Source organism: Saimiri boliviensis, chromosome 11, assembly GCF_048565385.1.
Source record: "Saimiri boliviensis isolate mSaiBol1 chromosome 11, mSaiBol1.pri, whole genome shotgun sequence".
Classification (NCBI taxonomy): domain Eukaryota; kingdom Metazoa; phylum Chordata; class Mammalia; order Primates; family Cebidae; genus Saimiri; species Saimiri boliviensis.
The window spans coordinates 65,186,857-65,213,014 of NC_133459.1; the positions used below are offsets into that span (position 1 = coordinate 65,186,857).

At 36.9% G+C, this 26,158-nt stretch overlaps 1 protein-coding gene across 1 annotated transcript in view; it reads right to left on the reverse strand.

Annotated features, from left to right (window-relative positions):
* The window catches only part of DNAI4 (dynein axonemal intermediate chain 4), a 96,035-nt gene that overhangs the window by 42,892 nt on the left and 26,985 nt on the right, over positions 1–26,158 (reverse strand). The window contains 4 exon segments of the mRNA XM_039473958.2: positions 6,604–6,743; positions 11,783–11,939; positions 16,899–17,011; positions 18,738–18,922. Of these exon segments, the coding sequence (XP_039329892.1) occupies positions 6,604–6,743; positions 11,783–11,939; positions 16,899–17,011; positions 18,738–18,922 (595 nt within the window).

Genomic DNA, 26,158 nt, shown 5'->3' on the forward strand with positions numbered 1-26,158 from the left:
AACTCAATAAAGCTGTTTAAAAAAATCTCAAAATTCATGCCCTAATGTTATGTAAAAGATGGGTAACAATGAATGACTGTGACTTCCCAATTTTATAATTATGTTATAAAAAAAAGAAAGCTTATTTTAACTGGTATCAGAAAAAAGCATTCCAGATTGTGTCTTTTTTTTTTTTTCAGCATTTCTCAGGCTAATACACATTTAAATAGTTGTTAAAAAGCAAAAAAATGTCAGTGCTGACAGATGGAGATTGGCTAGTTAAGCGGTAATGTGGAGGAGATATAGGCAGTTCACAATTAGCGTCTGCTGTAAAACAAAAGATTTAAAAGAGCAAGGTAATGATCAACCCAAAAGTCAGGAGAGTGGATACTTCTGTTAGAGGTGGCGGGAAGAAAGGGGGTTGTCATAGGAGAGTGTTCAGGGGCTTCTAATCAACTGGGGATGTTGTAATTCTTATCCTGGCTGGTAAGTACATGGTGTTGATTTTTCTTTACACTATACATATATAAGTTATACACTCTTCTGTTTTTAGTATATATTTCATAATAAAGTCTTTAAATAATGAAAGACAGCTTACACTAAAGAATTTAGATGCATATTATGTAAATATTAAGATTTTCTGGATGCTGGGCACGGTGGCTCATACCAGTAATCCCAGCACTTTGGGAGGCCAAGGTGGGTGGATCACTTGAGGTCAGGAGTTTGTTTAAGACCAGCCATGCCAACACGGTGAAACTCTATCTCTATTAAAAATTCAAAAATTAGCCCAGCGTGGTGACACGTGCCTGTAATCCCAGCTACTCGGGAGACTGAGGCACGAGAATCACTTGAATACGGGAGGCAGAGATTGCAGTGAGCAGAGATTATGCCATTGCACTTCAGCCTGGCTGTCAGAGTGAGACTGTCTCAAGAAAAACAACAGCAAAAAACCATTTTACAGATCAATAAAAGTGTACATCTTCCCTGCCTGATTTTGGATAAAACTGAAAGAGACGCAAGAATCAGAGAAATGGAGATCCGAATATTACCTTTATTATTGATAAGTGTAATTGGAAAATGTAGCCTTAACGCTGCAACTAAATGGACATGATAATTCTTCCTTCCAGAATATAGGGAGGAATTACCAACCAGTAATTGGCACAGCTAGACATGCACAGTCCTCCTCCACAGGGGTAAGAACAGACCATATTGCATGCTTTCTGCTAGTAAACAGACTTAACAAAAAGTGACTCAGCCAGAAGTGACTGAGCTTCATTCCCTCACCTAAATTCTTTTAACAAATTTAGTCACTTCTCTTTTCCTGAGAATGAGTAAATAATGCATAAAAAGAGGCCAAAAGTGTTAATTTAGCAGAAGTTCTTTCTGTAAAGGTTCACAAAAGGAAGGAGTAAGTTTTCCCTAACAGTATAACATATAGTAATTTATGATAAAAGTAGCATTTCAAATTATTGAGCTTCAGCTTATCTATAGAGGCCTATTGAAAAGGAAAGCAGGAACTGCATTAAGAATGGTAAAGGTGGCAGGATGTGGTGGCTCTTGCCTTATCCCAGCACTTTTAGGAGGTTGAGGCCAGTGGTTCACTTGAGGTCAGGAGTTTCAGACCAGCCTGGCCAAGATGGTAAAACTCCATTTCTACTAAAAATACAAAAACGAGCCAGGCATGATGGTGGGAGCTTGTAATCCCAGCTACTCAAGAGGCTGTGGCAGGAGAATCGCTTGAACCCAGGTGGTGATGGTTGCAGTGAGCTAAGATTGTGCCACAGCACTCCAGCCTGGGCAACAGAATGAGTCTCAAACAAACAAACAAACAAAAAGGTAAAGGCAAGCTAGATACAGAAAAGAATTCAGACCTATGATATGTGAGTATTCTGTCTTCAGGTTAAAAAGATTGTATAATGTCAGCAAGCATCTAGGTTATGGTAGTGATCAATGTGCCAGTCTCAAGTCACATTGTTTTAATGTAAATTGGTTGCCCTCTGTGTCTGGTGAACAGCTGAAATCCTAGGCTGTTCAGTCATTTTCCTTCTGTGAACTACTATCACCTCACTCCTATGTCAGAGATCTTGTTCAATGTATTTTATTGTCTTCCTCTTTTTTTGTTTCACAGTTGGTTTTGGTTGAGCACATCCTTGACTTCTTGAAAAAATATACAGGAGAGGTAAATTATTTTGATACTTTACATGTATGAAAATGTCTTTACCCTCATACTTGATATTCACTTGGATGTAGTATCTAGACTGGAAATTACTTATCTTTTAAATTTCAAAGGCAGTTGTATTAGTCCATTGCCATGCTGCTGTGAAGACATACCCAAGACTGGGTAATTTATAAAGAATGTTAATTGACTCACAGTTACACATTGCAAGGGAGGCCTCCGGAAACTTAGATTCATGGCAGAAGACGAAAAAGGTGTATCTTACGTGGCGGCAGGTGAGAGAAGTGAATGACAAGCGAAGCGGGAAGCCCGTTATAAAACCATCAGCTCTCATGAGTACTCACTCACTATCAAGAACAACATGAGGGTAACACCCCCATGATTTTATTATCTCCACCTCTTCCCTCTTACAACAAGTAGGAATTAGAAGGATTACAATTCAAGATGAGATTTGGGTGGGAACACAGCCAGACATATCAGCAGTGTTCCATTACATTCTTGTTTCCAGCCAGTCTGATGTCTTGTTCTCTACACTGACCTATTTATTTTTCTCTCTGGTAGCTTGTTGACATTTTCTGTCCATCACATTTTAAAATTTCATTTATTAGTAATATGCTGGCACTTGTTGTTCCCCTTCAATCACCGACTTTTGACTTTCAAGTGTGAGAGGTTTTACTGAATGACCTCCTGCCCTCCATTTTCTAGTTCGGGAACCATTATTTACTATTGAACTTCCTGGACTGGTCCTCTAATTTTACTTTTTCTCTTGAACCTTCCATCTCTTTGTTTTTCTTCTCTATTTCTTGGAGATTTTTTCTTTTTTTTACTTTATCTTCCAAACATTTTATTAAGGTAACAAGTTCCTTTTATTCTTCGAATGTTCTTTTTAAAGAATGTTCTGTTCCTGTTCCATGAATGCAACAGATTCTGACAGCATTTGGTCAGTTTTGGGGGCATTTTTGTGGGACATGTTGTCAGAACTACCTACTCTGCCATTTTTGCTGCATTATCCTGGAACTATTTTTTTTTAATTGATGCTCTTGAGGTAGCTAAGTAGACATTAATGTCACCTACAAATAATGACAATTTGTTTTTGTCTCTTAACATCCTAAATCTGTTGCTGTCTTACTGCAATAGTTGGAACCATCAAATAAAGTTGAAAAGTGACTGTAATAAGTGACACTATTTCTGGTTCTTATATTAATGGATCACAGCAATTATTATCTCTAATAGTTTACCTTTAAGCAAAAATTTTGCTTTTTATTTTAAATATTTTATCAAGAAGAACCATACCATTCCTGTACAGATAATTTCATCAGGAATGAATGCTGAATTGTATTAACTGCTCTTTTTGGCATTTACCATTCATGTTTTACATTAAATCTATAATATGATTTTGTGATGATCAATCATAGGTTTCCTGATATTTAATAATCTTTATACTCCTAGAATAAGTTGGTGTTACTACAGGAGTTCCTAATGCCTTGAGGTTTCAAATTTAGTACTACTATATTTTTAATTTTTCCACATATATATGAGATTAGTCTGTATTTTCTTTGTCATGTTTTGTTTAACCTTGTTTTAAAAACTAGTAAATATCTTCATATTTTATATAATTTCGAGCAATTTAAATAATATGATGTGATGATTAACTTTATGTGTCAATCTGACTGGGCAGAAGATGCCTAGCTAGCTGATTAAACATTGTATCTGGGTGTCTCCTGACCTCAGGTGATCTGCCCAATTAAAAAAAAAAAAAAAGATAAAAATAAAAAAACATTGCATCTGGGTGTATCTGTGAGGGTGTATCCACAAGAGATTAGCATTTGAATTGGTGGACTGAGTAAAGCAGATGGCCCTCCCCAATGTGGTGGCCATCATCCAATACACTGAGGGCTGAATAGAACTAAAAGGTGGAGGAAGGTTGAATTCATTCTCTGCCTGATTACTTCAGTAGAGGTATCAATCCCCAGCCCTCATTGCTCCTGGTTCTCAGGTCTTCAGAGGTAGACAAGAATTTATACCACTGGCTCTTCAACTCTCAGGGCTTCAAACTACCCCATCAGCTTTCCTATATCTCCAGTTTGCACATGACAGATCATGGTACTTCTGAGCCTCCATAATTACATAGGCCAATGCCCTGTAATAAATCTCTTTATATATAAATCCTAGATATAAAATATAAATCAGCTGGGAGTGGTGGCTCATGCCTATAATCCCAGCACTTTGGGAGGCCGAGGTGGGCAGATCACGAGGTCAGGAGATCGAGACCATCCTGGCCAACATGGTGATACCCCGTCTCTACTAAAAATACAAAAATTTAGCTGAGCATAGTGGTGGTGCCTGTAGTCCCAGCTACTCTGGAGACTGAGGCACGAGAATTGCTTGAACCCAGGAGGCAGAGGATGCAGTGAGCTGAGATCGTGCCACTACACTCCAGCCTAGCGACAGAGTGAGACTCCATCTCAATAAATAAATAGATAAATCCTAGATATGAGTACATAAATACATATGTATACACATATATACATACATAGATACATATGTATACACATATATGCATACACACACACACATATATATATATATCCTATTGGTTCTGTTTTTCTGAAGAACCCTAATACACATGAATATTATAAAGTATTCTCATATTTACAGAATAAACCTCTAAAGTAATTTGACCTTGATCTAGGCCATTTTAAAGGGGTATATTGTGGCAAAATTTTCCCATTTGCTTGAGTATGTATAATTTTATTATTTCTTGGGAAGTTTTCATAATTTTGAGTTCCATAAAGAATCATTCTTTTCTTTATTTTTGAATATTTTAGCATAAAGTTATATACAGTAATCCATTTAAAATAATTAAACCCTTTATTTTTGAAAAAATATGAATAGGTTCCTAATATGAATTAGAAACCTAAAGTTACATACAGTAATCCATTTAAAAATATTTAAACCCTTTACTACATATTTGGAAAAAATATGAGTAAGTTTCCTAATATGAATTGGTTAAGGACTAGAAAAAGTTACTAAATACCATCTAAGTATTCACTTTTCTGGGTCCATCCAAGTTCCCACCAATTAAGAAACTTGTCAGAAATAAAATAGTGATCAAGATTGTCTTTATTACTGGTAATGTTTAGATTGGCTGATATAGTTTAGAAATGCAGGAACAATGAGCTTGATAATCACAGGCCTAACAATGCTGAGTCCTTCCCGTATAAAATTTTCAGCATGGAGAACCCAATCCGAATTTGTACTCTTTTCGGCCAGCAGGCTACCAGGAGAGAGAAAGCAGGGGAATAACCATACATCCCCATGTATGGGCATTTACCAGTTAAGTGAGTTACACCTCCATGAGTGAGAGAGTAGAAGGAGATGGAGGCAAAGATATCCATTCATGTCCTTCCAAATAAAAGAAAACCTTAGGAGTAGGGAATAAATGTTTCCACCAGTAAGATGTATTTATGTTCTTATACTAAAAGCAATGGTTGACTTTTTTGCTAGGAGTTTATTTTAATCTTTTTTTAAAACTAGTTTACAGTTTTGCTGCATAATAACGGCAATTAAGAATATAACTAGCCGGGCTTGGTGGCTCATGCCTGTAATCCCAGCACTTTGGGAGGCCCAGGTGGGCAGATCACCTGAGTTCAGGAGTTCAAGACCATCCTGGCCAACATGGTGAAACCCTGTCCCTACAAAAATAAAAAAAAATTAGCTAGGCATGATGGTGGGTGCCTGTAATCCCAGTTGCTTGGGAGGCTGAGGCAGGGGAATCACTTGAACCTGGGAGGTCGAGGTGCAGTAAGTCAAGATGGTACCATTGCACTCCACTCTGTCTCAAAAAAAAAAAAAAGAATTTAAACTTACTTCTAATTACTTTTTTGGCTACATCCCACAGATTTTGGCTATGCAATGTGGTCAGGGTTGTTAATTTGTACACATTGAGATGTAGTAAGTATAGCAGTTAAATGCACAGGCTCTACAACCAGAACAGTTAGCAAACTTCTCTTTGCCTGTTTCCTCATACATAAAATGGGGAAGCATAATAGTATCTACCTCATAGGGTTGCTGTAAAAATTAAACCAGTTAATATATGTGAAGGAACTAGAATAGTGTCTGACACATTTAAAATGTTAATAGTTATGGCTGATATTGTTTGTAACATAGTAAATAATCAGTTTTTATAAATATTTAAAGAGTAAAAAGTTCTATGGCATAGTATTCATAAAAATCAAGATGAATAATTATTATTCAAATCTATATATTTATTACTTAACTTGTCAAATTCTGCAAGCTATAGATCACAGTGTCCAACTACTGTTGTGATTTAGCCAAATTATTTTTTATTTTTGCTTTATATATTTCAATATTCATTTGTTGATTTACAGACTCAAAGAAAGTATATTAGAACATTACTGTTTATCAAGCAGAATAAAGCAAATTACCTTTATCTTCCATTATGATTTTATCACATTGAACATCTTTATTCTTTGGGGCTCCATTGAAAGTCTGCATCATCCTTTCAACATACAGGTCATTGCCCAATCTATTTCTGCAAAGGACTTCATAATTCTTGTTTCTCTGGCTGTAAAAAATAAAGGGTATCCAACTCATTAATAAGAATCATCACCACATATATTATCTCTTTATATTATTCTTTTCCTTAAAATTACTTTCATTAATGTGGCTTGCACTAAAAAGTGAAGTGAGAATTCAAAAACAGCCTTAGGAAAAGATTGCGTTAAATGACCTCCAGAGGACTCTTTTATATTGTGTCTATCTCCCAAAATCCCTACTACTTTCAGTACCTATCAATAACATGCTAGTACTAACTCCATGTAGGTTTTTGTTCTGAATATTTTTAAATTTTCCATTACTTCTCTGATGATCCATGAGGAATTCAGAAACGTGCTTTTGAACTTCCAAATTTATATGTAATTGTGTATGCTTTAGTTAAGATTTATGTTATTAATTTTAATTCATTGCATCGTGGCCAGAAAATTTCATTTGTATAATTCTGCTTTGAAAGTTTTGAGACCTTGCTTCATAGCCTTATGAATAATTTTTTATAAATGCTGCATGTGTGCAGAAGGAGAATTTGTTCTTTAATTGTTGAGTACAGAAGTCTGTATCTGACCATTACATTTTTGTTCAAATTTTCTATATCCATACTAATTTGTTCTCTGGTTGACCTAACAATAATTAAGAGAGGTATGTTTAAATCTCCTACTTTAGTAGGATATACATGAAGTTCCCAATTTTTGCTTCATATGTTTTCAGGTTATTTTATCTATTTATTTAAGACAGAGTCTTGCTCTGTCACCCAGGCTAGAGTGCAGTGGGACAATCTCAGCTCACTGCAACCTCCACCTCTCAGGTTCAAGCGATTCTCCTGCCTCAGCCCCCCAAGTAGCTGGTACTACAGGCCTGCGTCACCACGCCCAGCTAATTTTTGTTTTTTTAGTAGAGACAAGGTTTTTCCATGTTGACCAGGCTGGTCATGAACTCCTGACCTCAGGTGATCTGTCCACCTGGGCCTCCCAGAGTGCTGGGATTACAGGCGTGAGCCACCCACTGTGCCTGATCCAGGTTATTTTATTAGGAATATTCAAGTTCAGGATTACTATACCTTCCTATTGTTATGAAGTATAACTTATCCCTAATAATGCTGTCAGTTTAATTGTTCCTCTGTAGGTGACATGTTTTTATAAAATATTTTTCTATTTTTGTTTTTTAATGAAATAACTTTTAGATTCCAATCCTCTTATTTATGGATTGATTTATCTATAAATAATAATAAGAGATGTGATCTCACTTTGTTGCCCAAGTTGAATTTGGACTCCTAGGCTTAAGCTATCCCCCTGCTTCAGCCTCCCAAGTAGCCAGGACTATAGGCATGTGCTATCGTGCCTGGCTTCCTTCTATTTTTTAAATCTTCTCTTTATATGTGGTATTCTGGAATGCCAGTACAATGCACTAGGTGTTGGGTACCAGCTCCAAACCCGTATGTGGGTACCCTTAGTCCGAAAGTTAATAAAGACAGGGACACAAGAGTAGAATTTGCAACATGGGTCCAGGGGACCAATGCAAGCATGGGAACTGTGTTGGCCCTGCGCTCTGGGCTCCAAACACTTTTATTATGTGCATAAATATCCGTGATCTTACGGGCATGGAAGGGAAGGGTAAAGGAGCAGGTAAGATAGCCGGGTAGAGAGCACCTGAGATACTTCTAAGACACGCTAAACTAGTGAGCATTTAACAGCACTTGTGATCCTTCTAAGACATGCTAAATTAGTACCATGAGTTTATCATGGATTATTATCAGGGTTCAGCTGTATCAGAAGTATAGGAGCCACTGGGTCTGACCATACCCAATGCATCCAGGGGCTTTTATCTCCTGAGCATTGAGGGCATAGAGCAATTAAAATCACTCTGTATTCCAAGAGCCTAGGCAGAGCCTGAGGCGTTTGATGATCTCTGCCCTGCAAGGCTTTTCTCCCCCTTGCCAGCTACTTGCAAATACCCTCCTGGACATTGTGAGCAGATGTCGCCTCGCTTCTTAGAGATCTTTGCATAAGCTCTCTTTACGAGGCCCTCATGCAGTCTCCATGATGAGAAGGCATTCGTGGGACCAGAGCAGTATTCCCTAACCTCAATCACCCCAAGGTCTTCCCTGGGGTTACCACGCTCTTGGGTGGTCTTTACCTTAGGCCTCCTGTTGCTACCTGATTTCTAATTAACTGCACCAATAATATACTTTAGTTCAGTGTATGAACTTCAGTGTACTCTGCGCCAAGCAAACTTATAATTATTTAGCTAGAATTAACATAGGTCTCTCCCTGGCCATCTTGACCCACATTGAGACGTTTCTTTTTGGATATTTACTTTTATTGACTCCTATTTCTGTGGAATGGCATCTTTCAATAGCTTAGGAAAGTCCTTCTCCACTCTCTGAATATTACCTCTCCTCCATTCTTTATATTCTGCCCTTTTTGAACCTCTGATTAGATATATGTTAGACCATTATTTTATTGTCAACTTTTTTCTTTTTTATTCTTGAGATGGAGTCTCACTCTGTCGAACAGGCTGCAATGCAGTGGTATAATCTTGGCTCACAGTAACCCCCATCTCCTGGGTTCAAGTGATTCTTCTGCCTCAGCTTCCCAAGTAGCTGTGATTGCCAGCACCCAACACTACACTGGGCTCATTTTTATACTGTTTGCAGAGACAGGGTTTCACCATGTTTGGCCAGGTTGGTCTCGAATACCTGACCTCAGGTAATCTAACTGCCCTGACTTCCAAAGTGCTGGGATGCAGGCATGAACCAACATATATGGCCTATTGTTAACATATTTTTTAACATTGTTTTCATACTTTAAATCCCATTTTATCTTCAAACTTGATTTTGTATAACTTATCCAGCTCTTTTGTCTAATTCATTAAATCTCGATTCAATTATGATATGTCTAATGTTTAAATCAGCTTACTGTGTATTTTCAACAATTATATAAACATACTTTAAAGTTCTTTTTAGATATTTTTCCAAATACAGGTCATGATTTCTGACAGTTTCTTTATGTATTTTGAGTCCTGCTCTGTTGCCTAGGCTGGAGTGCAGTGGTGTGACCTCTACTCACTCCAACTTCATCTCCTGGAAAAGCAAGTCTCCTGCCTCAGCCTCCCAAGTAGCTGGGATTACAGGCACCCGCCACCATGCCCCAATTTTTGTATTTTTAGTAGAGACAGGGTTTTGCCATGTTGGCCAGGCTGGTCTCAAACTCCTGACCTCAATTGATCTGCCTGCCACAGCTTCCCAAAGTGCTGGGATTAGAGGTATGAGCCACCTCACCCGGCCTGAGAGTTTCTTAAGGTTAATCATGTTTTACCTCTGTCTCTTATTTGTTTAAACATCTCACACATATATTCTGTATCTGTTAATATAATTATGGTCTTCAGGATCTAGATCTAGGGTTATTATTTCTGTATTTCTCTTTATTCTTATTTATAATGACTTGTTTCTTTAACATTTTGGTGTATTTTTACCAAATTCAACCTGAGCGAATCTTTCTTCCTCTTATTTATTTATTTATTTATTTATTTTTTTGAGACATAGTCTCTCACTATTGACCAGGCTGGAATGCAATGGTGTGAACACAGCTCACTGCAGTCACAACTTCCTGTGCTCAATAAAGTGATATCCTACCTCATCCTCCCAAGAAGCTGGGACTACAGGTGTATACCACCATGCCTGGCTAATCAAAAGAAAAAAACTGGAATGTAGAGATAGAGCTTTCACCATGTTCCAGGCTGGTGTTGAACTCCTGGGCTCAAACCATCCTCCTACCTTAGCCTTCCAAAGTGCTGGGATTAGAGGCAAGAGCCACCACACCCAGCTAATCTGAGGGAAACTTAAGAGCCAAAATGGGGGTATGCGTTCCTCCAGAGATTTGTGTTTGCTTCTGAAAGTAGGGAGTTGACTCTACTGTCCTAGGAGCAGTTGAGATAATCGAGCTCCTTTTGAGAGTCTTGGCTTAACACAAGAATCTCCCTTTCAGCTCTTCTAATGTAAGAGCTGGGGGACCCCAAGACTCATCACTGGTTTCCAGATCCATGTGTCAATATTAACATGTGTTCCCAGCATCTCTCCTTTCTGACTTGAAACCAGTTATCTATCCCTTTCTTTTCCCCACTTTCTCCTTTTTTTTTTTTTTTTTTTTTTTTTTGCTTTTTTGGTATAAGGAACTTTCTCTTACTTTTTATGAGCTTTTAAAAGGTATGCTAATTCACGATCTAATATGTATTATGTTTTATAGTCCAAATAATATTATAATATTTTATACTTGGAGAAGGGATAGTACCCTAAAATTGTTTTGGTGATGGAGTTTTTAGTACTATAAATCCTATTCAAATAATATTTGAGGCAAAATAATCTGAATAACAATAATCTACTTATAGTAGCTATATTTTAGAAGAGAGCAGAATAAGAAAAATTATCAGGGATAAAAAGGGATAGTACAAAATGATAAAGGGGTCAATTTTTCATGAAAACATAGCAATCCTTAAATGTATATCTGCCTAACATCAGGCTGTCAAAATACCTGAGATGAAAACTAACTCTATTTATATTCATTAATGAAGAGAAATAGGAAACCTCTCTAATAATTCATTTATTTCCCCATATTTTCCCTAAGTTTTAAATATTAGGTTGGTGCAAAAGTAATTGCCATTTTGGCTATTACTGTAAAAATGTCAGTTCTTTCTTTTAAATTGAAAATGATTTATATACGTATAAAAGAAAAAATAATTAAAACCTCTACAGAGACTTGGAGGCTTATTTTATTATTTGGCTTAGAAGTTTGCCTAATTATTGAAAAATATGGCAAAACTATGGGCTCTTCCTCTAGAAAAATTGACACACAATATAAACATTTACTTTCCATATAAGTTCACATGGCACTTATATAACTTTCTCTATAATTTTGTAGGGAATATACAGTCTCCCCCACCAAGCTCCCGCAGTGTATATCCCAGAATCCCCAAGGACCCTTCACAGAAACAAGGATAAGAACTCTTGGCTTAGTATTTGAATTACAGAAACAATGTAGACAACTGAACCATACATACATTACTTTCTCAGCTTCTTCAGATTCTACAGAGACCATGACTGCGGGCAAGTCAAAAAATTTCAGTGTTTCTGTCTCTGTGAGTATTATCTCTATATTCTTCTCCAGGTCTTCTTTTGTTATCACTGTTTCAGGTGCTGCCCTCATAACTCGAAAATCTAAAATACATGATTATATTATTAAAAATAATTAAAAACCATTTATTAATTGCTATTTTTAATTTGAATTTTTCCTTCTAGTCACCAAAATACCATAATGGGTAATACATTGCAGGTGGTTTATATAGTCAAGGAACAGGCCAGGTTGTGAGATGAAGTCTGTTCAACCTTTCTGAAGCCAAATTGGATCGTGTACGCCATAAACAGTCTTCCTTGCTGATATAACAAGCCTACCCCAGTCTAATACCTACAGTCATAACTCTAAGAGCATTCCATTATAACTATCCCACAAAATTAATTGGGAACCGGGGTTAGTGATTGTTGGTACTACTCAAGAATACGGAGGCAAGTACATTTAGGGAGCATAATAAGCAACACTTCTTTGAGCTATGAAGTTAGCTTCTAAGTATTTTTTCTATCTCATTTTCTCTTCTTCTTCTACTCCAATTGTGCATACGTTACCCCTTTTGTTATTATCCCACAGTTCTTGAATCACTGTTCTGTTTTTGTTTTTTTTTTCCATTCGTTTTTCTCTTTGCATTTTAGTTTGGGAAGTTTTTATTGGACTATCTTCAAATTAATTCTTTCCCTAACCCTGTCAAGTCAATTGGGCTACAAAGATATTCTTCATTTATGTTGCTGTGTTTTTGATATCTAGCATGTCATGTTGAGTCTTTCAAATAATTTCATCTCTCCGCTGACATTACACATCTTGCACACTGTATACTTTTTCCATTAGATCTCTTAACATATTAATCATAATTATTTAAAATGCCCTGTCTGATAATTTTTAAATTCGTATCATTACTGAGTCTGAGTTTGATGCTTGCTTGATCTCTTCAAAATATTTTTTTCTTGCCCTTTAGCACTCCTAATGACTTTGTTGAAAGCCAGACATGTTGTATCCTATAAGAGGTGCTGAAGTAATTAGACTTTCAGCAGAAGAATGTTTAATGTTGTTGTCGCTACAGGTATCAAAACATTTCTTGTTTTTGTTTCCCTTCCTGGCTTTCAGGCTTCTCTTTGTACTGCTTTAGAGAAAGTCTATGTCTTGCAATTTTTTCATCTGTAACCAGTATGGTTACTCTGGAGGTTCACTGGTGGTAAGTGTGAAGAAGAGAAGTAGTCTACAATCTGACTGAGTCTCAGACTTTCAGTGAACCTGTGTCTTGGAGACATGGTGTTCACAAGTATATCTATTCCTACTCCAAGGGTATAGTTGTCTTATCCCTGCCCCTACACCCTTCCTTGGCTGCAACATTCCCAACTGAATTCCTTAAGCATTGTTAATTTTCCTCCTTAGTTAAGAAATAAAGGCTGGTGCTAGAGTAGAATTCCCTTACCCCAACTGGGCTATAGTATCAGAATTACCCTCTGGCAAATTTCCCCCATCCCCAGACTAAGTCTTTGTTAGAAAAAGAGGCTGTGAGTGTTTTAAGGTGGATAAATTCATTCTTTTTCTCCCCTACCAAGGCCACTAGCTCAGATTCTTACTGAAAGAATCCATTAGATTCCTAGAATGAAAGCCCATTTAAATATGGGCCCTCTCCCATGATTGTGCTCCCCAGGACTTTTTTTTTACTCTTCTACTAGTTAATACTCAGCCTCCAGCAATTCATGAAAATAATCATTCATGTGTTCCTCCAGCTTATGGTAAGTAACTCTTGGGACCTGCATTTCTCTGGATTGTCTGTCTTTCCAGATCTTAAGGTGGCAGTTTGCCCTTGTCACCCCAGTCCTCTGATGAGTCAAAAAAAGTTGTTAATTTTCAAATTCTCCAACTTTTTCTTGTTATAAGACATGAGCAAATTTCAAATTGTCCAACTTTTTCTTGTTATAAGACATGTCTTGTTATAAGACATAAGTAAACTCTCTACATGTAGGATCAGAAACTGGAAGTCCACCCCCAGAATTTTTTATTCAGTTAGGTCTGGAAGCAGGCAAGTTTCAAACATGTTTTAAATATATTTTTTATCTAGAAGTCTATTAGAACAGGCTAATTTCAGGAATTTTGTAAGTCAATTGTTAAACATAGTCATCATTCAAAATTAAATTATATACTTATTAAATAAATATTAAAAACAAAGATAATAATTACTCAAGGATCATCACTTTCTAATTATGCTATAAATTTTACTACTATCGTCCAGAAGCTGTGGCTCATGCCTGTAATTCCAGCACTTTGGGAAGCCAAGGCAGGTGGATCACTCGAGACCAGCCTGGTGAAACCCTGTCTCTACTAAAAATACAAAAATTAGCCAGGCGTGGTGGCAGGTACCTATAATCCCAGCTACTTGGGAGTCTGAGGCAGTAGAATTGCCTGATTCCAGGAAGCAGAGGCTGCAATGGGCCAAGACCGTACCACTGCACTCCAGCTGGGTGACAGAGCTAGACTTTGGCTCAAAAAAAAAAAAAAAAAAAAAATTACTATGACCTAATCTCTTGCAGTTATCTAAAATATCTATTGTATCTGTATGGTGGTGTGCTACTAAGTATCTGCAACTTCCCATTCAGAAATTTTATGTTGGGAGCTTGAAATCTGCCGTGAGGAGACGATTTATAACATGGAAATTGACAAATGCTGCAAATAAGGGTTTCCTTGCCCCCTGTGTAGGTAGTAAAACATTCATCAGCATACCTACTCCTTAGGCCTAAACCCTAGTCCCAGATACTGCAATTCAACTGAACTGAATTGAGACACAACTATGGGAATTTGTAAAAGGCATGCCAGATGACTTTAACATGCATTCTAGAGTGAGAAACACTGTTCTAGAACAGACTAAAAAAGAAGCCAAGGGGGTAGAAGTAGAATTGTTTAGGTGTCATTCACTTTAGAGGCTGACTTCGTAATTAGAATTCACCAGCAACTGGCCAAGATGATATGAATATCTACATTGTTTTTCAAGTCTTCTGGAGGTAAATTTGTGCTACTTGTTTTTGATGTAGACAAGCAAAGAAAGGCTTCAAGGCAAATTGTTACATAAAGATTTAGTTTTCATGCTAAGAGCAATGCAAATCCCTTGAAGAGTTAGCTTCTAAGCAAAGGAGGTTTCTAAAAAATCATTTTGGATATAGTTTGGAAAAATAGATTGGAAGGTGGCAAGAATATCTGCAGAGAAAGCTGGGGGAGGTAATGACAATAATCCAGTTTTCCCTGCCTCCAACTGAGAGAATGAGGTTCTTTTCCGCAGCACTCATTGCTGATTGCTTAGGTTTTTATTCTAAACTTTCTCTCTTCCCTTGCCTCTTTCTTTTAATAGAAATAATATAATTAATAGAAAGCTAAATGGCTATTAATAAAATTAATAGAAAGCTAAATACTTGATTTTCCAGCCTCTATTAAAGCTAAGGGTGCTCATGTGACAGTTCTGTCCAATGACATGAAAGCAGAAATATACAGGAAGGGGAAAGGCTTCTGGGAATTTTTTTACCTTCCTGAAAAATGAGAGACATGTGATGGTGTTATTGCCCTTCTCCTTTCTGTCTTTAATGTGGATACAATGCCCAGAGCTGGGGAAAATATTTTGAGACCATAAGACAAAAAGAAAGGCTTTGGGAAAGTGAATAGCAGAACTGCCAATCCAGATTCTGACAAAATTAAGTAAAAAAAAAAAAAAAAAAAAAAAAAAAAAAATCAAAGCCAAAAGCTATCTTCTTCTTTTATTGTGAGAAAAGTAAATATTTATTCAAGTTCTTGTTAGTTAAGTATTCTGTTACTTGTTGTCAGAGTCATTCCTGTCATCTCCCAGCACCAAAAAGAAAAGTCCCTAAAGCACCAATTTTCCAACCTTAATATCTTCACCAGTCCCTCATTATCATTTTAAAGGAAAAAAATCCTTATTGCACTCCAAAGCAAGTACCCCTCAAGTATGTGACCATTTCTCCCAGCACTTTTAATCATCCATTATTATTTCCTCATTCTGGCATCTTTATTTTCATAATCCCTTCCATTACCTCATGTTTTAGCCTCTGCCTGGATTGGGCTTCCCCTACTTCTTCTGTGGATAAATAACTAATCATCGTTAAAAACCTAATTCAAAAGTCAATAATGTTCTCTGTGAAGCCTTTTTGTTTTTAACCTCAATGGATTTAATCACTCCTTTCTAAGTGTTTCCATGACATTCCACATATGTCATTATGGAACTGATCACAAATGGATCGGAATTATTTGTCTCTGATTAGAAGTTGAGCTCAGTGGCTCATACCAGTAATCTCAGCACTTTGGGAGGCCAAGGCAGGCAGATCACTTGAGCCCAGGAGTTCGAGACCAACCTGGTCAACATAACGAAAACCTCTATCTACAAAAATTGCTAAAAAATAGCCAGGTGCGGTGGCACGTGCCTGTATTCCCGGCTACTTGAGAGGCTGGGATGGGAAGATCACTGGAGCCCAAGAAGCAGAGGTTGCAGTGTGCTAAAACTGCACTCCAGTCTGAGTGACAGAGTGAGACCCTGGAAGAAGAAACAAGGAAGAAGAAGGAAAAAGGAACAGGAAGAAGAAGAAAAGAAGAAAGGAGGGAGGAGGAGGAGGAGGAGAAGGAGAAGGAGGAGGAGAAGAAGAAGAAGAAGAGGAAGAGGAAAGAAGAAGAAGAAAGAATAGGAAGAAGAGGAGGAGGAGGAGAAGGAGAAGGAGAGGAAGAGGAAGAAGAAGAAAAGAAGAAGAAGAGGAAGAAAAAGAAGAAGAAGAAGAGGAAGAGGAGGAGGAAGAAGACAACGACGGCGACAGAAGAAGAAGACAGCAGCAGCAACAGCTGCTGAGCTCTCATCAGTGGTTCTTCCCCAGGCTGATTCTAAAAAGTCACCCAGGGAATTTAAAAAAATAGATATTCCCCTGGTAATTTTCTTGAAGGCACTTCACAAGCCAGCATCTGGAAATCATTACCATATTTCTTTTATCTCAAGTATCCAAAAAATAATAAGCAAATACTGTTACTGAAATAAACAAGTATATTTTCATTACCTGTGAAACTAGTCAATCTTTCTCGTTTATAGGATGATTCTTCTAAGTCTTCTGCTATTGATTCACTTGTTGATACACTTGACTTAGAAACTGTACTGCTTCCTAAAACTGACCTTTAATAATGAATAACAGTCATTTATTTAGATGTCCTTAAGAGAAATTAAGTATGTAAATTAATCAAATATACTATGATCATATAAGCAAAACAGATAACATTAATTTTTAAACAATGAGTTGGTTTTTAATATTTTTAAACAAAAAGTTATTTTAAGTTTACTTATTTATATCTTTATTTATTTTTTGAGATGAAGTCTCGCTCTGTCACCCAGGCTGGAGTGTAGTGGAATGATATCTACTCACTACAACCTCTGCCTCCCAGGTTCAAGTGATTCTCTTGCCTCAGTCTCCTGAGTAGCTGGAATTACAGGCTTGCACCACCACCCCTGGCTAATTTTTTTGTGTATTTTTAGTAGAGACAGGGTTTCATCATATTGGCTAAACTGGTCTCGAACTCCTGACCTCCTGCCAACCTCGGCCTCCCAAAGTGCTGGGATTACAGGCATGAGCCACCATGCCAGGGCAAAATGTATTATAGAGGAAAGACATGTCAACCATGCTCAAAATACTTCAATAAATTACCAATACATTTAGTACAAAAATCCAAAGTATAATCTATCTATCAAGCATATTCATCTTCATTATTAGTTTTCCTTTACTTTTTTTTTAAAGTTCCTCAATGTTACAGAGCTGTCTAACTTCACAGCCTCAGCCTGGAATACTCTTCCTTTCATTTTTCACTTGGTTTCTGTTCACTGTACAAATGTCATCGTAAAAATGTGATTTATTTCATTTTATAAAAGCCTTCTCAAAATTTAACTAAAATATATGTACTCATCAGGAAATCAATAAAATAATTCAAAAATAATTTCCTTAAACATATGAACTTAACACTACTCCATGGTAATTCATATTTTCTTTGTTCCTATTTAGTCTCAACTGCCCATCAAAAGACGATGTAAAGTTCATTGAAATCTCTCTTTACCAGGCACTCCTGTATTTTTGTATGCAAATTTGAAGGCAAGCTCGAGAGCAGCATATAATTGCTGTGTATTCTAAAATAGGAGAGAAATCAAAACCTAGGAAAAAAGAGATTTGCATGGGACAAGAGGGGAAAAAAGGAAAGTCACCTCTTCCTGTAAAATGCAGCTCAAAAGAAGCTGATGAAAAATGTCTAATGGGAATTTGAAATTAATTGTATGTGATTTTAGTCCCATCTTTTGGTTGCTCAGGAAGTCTTGAGTGAAATATATATGTTTTTTGCAAATGTTTTGTTGTGAGTGTATGGGAACTCTTAAGATGTAAAGAGCTCTGCATTTAATTTAAAACGTGAGGAACATACAGATGGCACACTAAGATGATAATTAAAACTGGGTGGCTCATGCCTGCAATCCCAGCACTTTGGGAGACTGAGGCGGGTGTATCACCTGAGGTCAGGAGTTCTAGACCAGTCTGGCTAACATGGTGACACCCGTCTCTATTAAAAATACAAAAAAATAGCCGGGCATAGTGGCAGGTGCCTGTAATCTCCGCTACTCAGGAGGCTGAAGCAGGAGAATTGCTTGAACCCAGGAGGTGGAGGTTGCAGTGAGCCAAGATGGTGCCACTGCACTGCAGGCTGGGCAACAAGAGCGAAACTCTGTCTCAAAAAAACTAACTAACTAAATAAATAAATAGAGAAACTGGGAGACGGGAAACAACTGATATCTAAGACATGTGCGATTTAAATGGAAAGGCAATATACATGGTAGAAGAAAGGAACTGTATGATAATATACTCTACCTTGTAAACTGCCCTAACATACTAGGATTTATTGTATTCTGATAAAGGCTATAGGAAGATACGAATTCTGATCCAAGTGATCCTTCTCGTGATGTCAAGAGTTTACTTGGCTTTGCTGTACCAGTAAGTGGATCTGGATGGTAAAGAGGTCGAGGAGTAACATCAATTCCATTTATGTCAAACACCTAAAAAAAATGGTTATTTAAAATGAAATAACTAAAAAAGACAGGGCTCCTAAATAACAGCTGCTAAAAAACAGAAATAAATATGGTAGAAAAAAGATAAGTATAATGTTCCCATAATAGGACAAACATGAAAAATTGGATGCTTTAAAATGTCATGCTTAGAAAGTTTCTTAACTATGCAAAAACTTTCTTAAAATATTATTTGTGCTTTATCTATATAAAATCAATATATATTAACCAGGAAAATCAGAAAGGTGGGAAGATAATTCATCCAGATTGTTATTATTGTAGTACATGTAAATTGTATGTATATGTTTTAAAGAGAACTCACTATTTTTCACTTAACAGTTCATTAATAAGCATTTCCTAAGTTACTATATACTTTTGGTTTACAGTCCTGCACCACAAAATGATTCAGTCAACAATGGACCACATATATGACAGTAGTACCATAACATTATAATAGAACTGAAAAATTCCTATCACCTAGTGACATCACAGTCATTATAATGTCTTAGCACAACACATTACTCACAGGTTTGTGGTGATGCTCATATAAACAAAGCTACTGCACTGCCAGTCATATAAAAGTATAGCACATACAATTATGCACAGTACATAATATTTAATAACAATAATAAGTTATGCTTCTGGTTTATGTGCTTACTAGACTTTTATGATTTTAGAGTGTACTCCTTTTATTTCTTAAAAATATTGTTAACTGTAAAACAGTCTCAGGCAGGTCCTTCAGTGGGTATTCCAAAAGATGATATTGTTATAAGAGGTGACAGCTCCATGCATATAATTGCCTCAAAAAACCTTCCAGTGGGACAAAATGTGGAGGCAGAAAATAGTGATATTAATACAGTTGAACTCCTTTTTATATATTTATTCCCATTTTGATTTCCATTTGGAGGGGAAGAATTTCCTATTCAAGCCCTTTGCACATTTTTTATTGAGACTTTCTTCTTACTGGTAATGTGGTTCATTAAATATTCTGAATATGAGTCCTTTCAGTTGAATGAGCTACAAGTGTCTTCTTTCACTCTGTGGGTTCATTTTCTTTATGGCATATTTGATGAATATGAGTTATTTTTAATGTAATCAAATGTATTATATTTTCCATTATGGGTGGTGCTTTAGATGTCTCCTTTAAAAAACCATTCCCAGTCCTGAAGTCCTATATGTTGCTTTTCATATTTAAGTCCATAATATACCCAGAATTAATTTTTATATACAGGACAAGAAATAAAGCCAATATATTTTTATTTCATAAGAAAACCTGGCCAGGCGCAGTGGCTCATGCCTGTAATCCCAGCACTTTGGGAGGCTAAGGTGGGCAGATCACCTGAGGTTGGGAGCTTCAGACTAGCCTGGTCAACATGGAAAAATCCCATCTCTATTAAAAATACAAAATTAGCTGGGCATGGTGGTGCATGCCTGTAATCCCAGGTACTTGGGAGGCTGAGGCAGGAGAATTGCCTGAACCCAGGAGGTGGAGGTTGCAGTCAGCCGAGATCACACCATCGCACTCCGTTGAGAAACTCAGTCTCAGAAAAAAAAAAAAAGAAATTCCAATTGTCTCAACAAGAGTTTTTGAAAATCCTGTCCTTTCCCCATTACTCTGCAGTTCACATTTATTATAAAATAAGCACTTACATGTGCTCAAGAAGGTTCTCTATCCCTTTGCTAATATTACATGTTTTATTAAGCCTTTTTTCTAGGAAAGCAAGTGCTTCCACTGAATTTTTGTGCAAGTGTCTTGGCTATTTTTAACCTTTAGCATTTCCACATGAATTTTAGAATTATCTTGAAAAGTTTCTGAAAAAATAACTTAAAAACTTGAGATTTTGATTAAAATTGCAAAGAATCTATAAATCAAAATTTAGGATAACATCTTAAAATATTGACTCTTTCTATGCAGAAACATGGTCTATCTCTCCTTTTGTTCTGGTCCTCTTTAATGTCTTCCAATAAACATTCATAGTTTTTAAAATACCAGTGTACGCATCTTTTGTTATATTTGTCCATAAGTGCTTGATACATCTTAGTGCTATTATAAACTATCATTTAAAAATGTCTAATTTTTGGATGGGCACAGTGACTCAATGCCTATAATCCCAGTGCTCTGGGAGGCCAAGGCAGAAGAATCGCTTGAGGCTAGGAGTTTGAGACCAGCCTGGACAACACAGCAGAATCTCTTATTTACCAAAAATTTGAGAAAATTTGCTGGGCATGGTGGCACACACCTGTAGCCTTAGCCACATAGGAGGCTAAGGCAAGAAGAGGATCGCTTAAGCCCAGGAGTTTGAGGCTATAGTGAGCTATAATTGTGCCACTGCACTTTTAGTCTGCATGATCAAAGCAAGTCGTCTCTAAAAAAATTTTGTTTTTCAAATTAAAAAATCTAATTTTTGAATTATTTGTTGCTGGTATATATTCAGTCCACAAATATTCAATGTTTTCTTTCTTCCTTTCCAATTCTCATACATTCCATTTCTTCTTCTTACCAATTTGAACTGATTTCCAAGAATGTTGGATAGAAGCAGGCTTTTTTGAAATGCTTCACCATTTGATATGATCATACTATAGGATTTTACAGATAGCCTAAGTAAGATTTTATAAGTTCCTTGTGATTCTGAGTTTCATAAGAATTTTAAAAATCATGAATATTAAATATTATCAGATACTTTGTCTATATTGAAATGATCATGTTTTTTGCCACATTAAGCTGTTACTGTGGTAAGTTACACTAAGGTTTTTTTTTTTTTTAATTGTACTTTAAGTTCTGAGGTACATGTGCAGAACATGCAGGTTTGTTACATAAGTATACACATGCCATGGTGGTTTGCTGCATCCATCACCCCATTATCTACATTAGGTATTTCTCCTAATGCTATCCCTCCTCTAGCCCCCCACCCTCCAACAGTCCCTGGTGTTTGATGTTCCCCTCCCTGTGTCCATGTATTCTCACTGTTCAACTCCCACTTACGAGTGAGAACATGCAGTGTTTGGTTTTCTGTTCTTGAGTTCGTTTGCTGAGAATGATGGTTTCCAGCTTCATCCATGTCCCTCCAAAGGACATGAATTCATCCTTTTTTATGGCTGCATAGTGTTCCAGGATGTATATATGACACATTTTCTTTATCCAATCTATCATTGGTGGGCATTTAGGTTGGTTCCAAGTCTTTGCTATTGTGAACAGTGCTGCAATAAACTTATGTGTGCATGTGTCTTTAAGACAAAATGATTTATAATTATTTGGGTATATATTCAGTAACAGCATTGCTGGGTCAAATGGGATTTCGAGTTCTAGATCCTTGGCGAGTCACCACACTGTTTTCCACAATGGTTGAACTAATTTACACACCCACCAACAGACACTAAGGGTTTTTAAATGTTAAACCAACCTTGATTTCTTGGCACAGACCAAAGTTCCTTATTGTATCAGGCATTTTTTGTTGTTGTTGTTGTTGCTAAACTTTATTGGGTAATATTTTGTTGACAATTTCTCTATGTTTGCAAGTGAAATTGGCATATGTTTCTTTCTCATACTGTATTCAGGTTTTAATATCAAGGTAATGCTAGCTTCATAAAAATGAGTTTTGGAGTATACCCACTTTTTGTGTTCTGTTTTCATCTATGTATGTTTGACACATACCACAACTGAAGTCATCTGAGTCTGTAATTGTATTTGAAGGAAAGTTTTCAAATCACTCATATAAATTCCTTTAATAGTTTCCAGTTTTCAATGTTTGTCTGCTTCGGTAAAGAGTAATTTTTAAAAAGTTTTTTGCATTTTACCTAAATTTTCAAACTTCAAAATTGGAATAATGTTAATATGCATTAATTTGCTTTTTTAAATAGCTTTTAACATGCACAATTCAATAGTTTTTAATATGTTCACATGTATGTGCACCACAATTAATTTTGGAACCTTTTTACACTTCAAGAAGAGACTCTGTTTCCCTTATGATCCCTGCTATGGTTTAAATGTGTGTACCAAAAGTTCATGTGTTGGAAATGTGGTCCCAATGCAGCAGTATTTAGAGCTTCGACTTTGGGAGGTGTTTGTGTAATAAAGGCTTGTCATCACAAATGGATTAATCCATTCATGGATTAAGGGATAAATGGGTTATCAAGAGAGTAGCTTAGTTATCACAAGAGGAGTCTCTTATAAAGGCCAGTTTCCCTATCTCTCATAAACCCTTCTCACCATGTGATAGCATTCACCACCTCAGCTCTCTGCAGAGTTCCCACTAGCAAGAAGGTCCCAACCAGATGTGGTCCTTTGACCCTGGACATCCTAACCTCCAGAACTATAAGAAATAATATTCTTTTCCTTATAAATTATCCAGTCTTAAGTATTTATTTACAGAAACAGAAAACAAACTAAGAAAATTGGTACCAAGAAGTGGGACTAAACAAATATCTGAAAATGTGGGCGTGTCTTGGGAACTAAGTAATGGACAGAAGTTGGAAGACTTTGGAGAAACAGTCTAGAAAAAGGCTGCATTACCATAAACAGCACTAAGGGTGATTCTGGTAAGGGCTCTGAAGAGCAGACTAGAGAAAGTCTGAATCTTTTTAATTGCTTAAGTGGTTGCAAACAGAATAGTGGTAGAAATAGGAATAATAAAGACTATTCTGATGAAGTCTCTTAGGCAGAAATGAGAAATTCTCATTAGAACTGGAATAAAAACTGTGTTTGTTATAAAGTAGTAAAGAACTTGGTAGAATTTATGGAAGGCAAAATTTAAGAGTGACAAACTAGGATACCTGGCAAAAGAGATATTATTTAAGCAAAGTGTTCAAAATGCTGCATAGGTTGCTTTTGCTTGCTTACAGTGAGATTTGGGAACAAAGGGATGAGATTAAAAAAACAACTTATAATGAAAAGAGGAGCAAAGCTGAAAGATTTGGAAGTCTCAGCCTTGCCATGTAAAGAATGAACCAAGGGTGTGGCCCTGAGACCATATGCTAAGGAATTTAGTACAGATAGAAGGGATCATTAAGACAGTGGAAGAAGACTCCAAAGGCATTTCAGAGATCTTCTAGGTAGCTAATTCCAACACAGGCCCAGAGATCTAAGAGGGCAGAATGATTTCAGGGGACAGGCCCTGGGTGCCCTTCAAGAGCTCATTGCCCAGAACTACCTTGGGTCCCCAAATTCTAGCAAGGAGTCAGCAACCCCAGCTGTGGCGCAAGTGAACGATGTTAGGACTGCACCCAGTACTCCAGAAGACATGAGCCATAAGCCTTGGCAGCATCCTTATGGCATTAATTCTGTAGGCTCACAGAAAGCAAAGCTGTGGAAGCATAGTGGCTTCCATCTTAATTCCAATGGATGTATCAGATGGCCTGGGAGTTTACGCAGAGACTTATCATAGGGGCAAAACCCTGCAGAAGGCCCCTAAAGGGTAATGCCTAATGGAGACATGGGAGCATGATTGCCACAGGACCCCAGAACTGCAGAGCTATCAGCTTGCAAAGCCTGCCTGGGAGGCTGTAGTATAGACTGACCCCAGCAAAGCCATAAAGTCAGGGATGTCCAAGGCCTTGGGGGCCCAATCCCTGCAGTGTGTCCAGAAGGCAGTACATGGAGTCAGAAGATATTATTCTCCAGCTTTAAGGTTTAATGTTTGCTCTGCTGAGTTCAGACTTTTCTAGGACCTGTTACTTCTTCTGGCCTATTCTCCCTTTTAGAATGGGAATGTATACCCCATGCCTGTCCCATCATTGTATGTTGGAAGTAAATAGCTTGTTTTGATTTCACAGGCTCACAGGTAAGACTCTGGATTTTTGAGTTGATGAGTTAAGGCTTTGGGGCTATTGGGATGGAATTAATGTGTTTTACATGTGAGAAAGATGTGAATTTGGGGGCCAAGGGCAGACAATTATGGTTTAAATGTGTTTCTAAAAGTTGTGTTGGAAACTTGGTCCGTAATGCAATAGTATTGAGATGTGGGACTTTTGGGAGGTGACTAGGTCAAGAGGGTTCTGCCCTCATAAATGGATTAATCCATTCATGGATTAATGGGTCAATAGGTTATCAAGGGAGTGGATTAGTTATAATTAGAGGGGTCTGTTATAAAAGCCAGTTTCTCTATCTCTTATGAGTAGCCCTCACCTCTCTATCTCTTATGAGTAATATCCTGTTCCACCCCAGGACTCTGCAGATAGTCCTCCACTAGCAAGGAGACCCTCATCAGATGTGTCCACTTGACCCTGGACTTCCCAGCCTGAAGAAATGTCAGAAATTCATTTATTTGCTTTATAAATTACCCAGTCTTGAGCATTCAGTCATATAATAACAACAGAAAACATATTAAGATAGCCCCTTAACATCTCCGGTCCTAGCCCTAGACCACCAGTAACATCTTCATGTCTCCATAGACTTCTCTATTTGGGAGTCTGATAGTGAATGGAACCATATACCATACAGTATTTTGTGACTGGCTTGTTTCACTTAGCATATTTCCTAGATTCATGCATCAGTGCTTCATTTCTTTTTATGGTTGTGGACATTTAGGTTGTCCATCAATGGAAAAAGGGCCTTTCATCTATTAAAAGGTCTATCCATAATAGACCTTTTGTCTATTATGAATAATGCTACTAGAAACATTTGTGTATACCTTTTTGTGTGGAAATAAATTTTTTTCTCTTGGGTATATATACCTAGGAGTAGGATTGCTGGTTCATATGGTAACATTGCTTAATCTCTTGAGGAACTTCCAAACTATTTTACAAAGTAGCCAATTTATATTCCCACCAGCAGTGTATGAAGGTTCTGCTTTCTTCATTTCTAACACTTGTTATGGGACTATTTGATTCCAGCTATCTTAGTGAGTAAAAAGTGAATACTTCATTGTGGGCTTGATTTAGATTTCTCTGATGACTAGCAATGTCCACCATAGTTTCACATGCTTTTAAATTATTTGTATATCTTAAGAAATGAGCATTCAGATCCTTTCTTTTCTTGAGAAATGACCAATATTTAATTATTTGTCTTTATTAATGAATTTTAGGAGTTCTTTATAAATGGTACAAGCTCTTAACAGATACATGTTTCACAAATATTTTCTTCTATTCTGTGGGTTTTCCTTTCACTTTGAACATATTTTTGATGCAAGCATTTAAAAATTTTTGTAAGGTCAAATTTGTCTACTTTTTCTTTTGTTACGTATGCATTTAGTGTCACATATAACAATCTTTGCCAAATCCAAGGTCATAAAA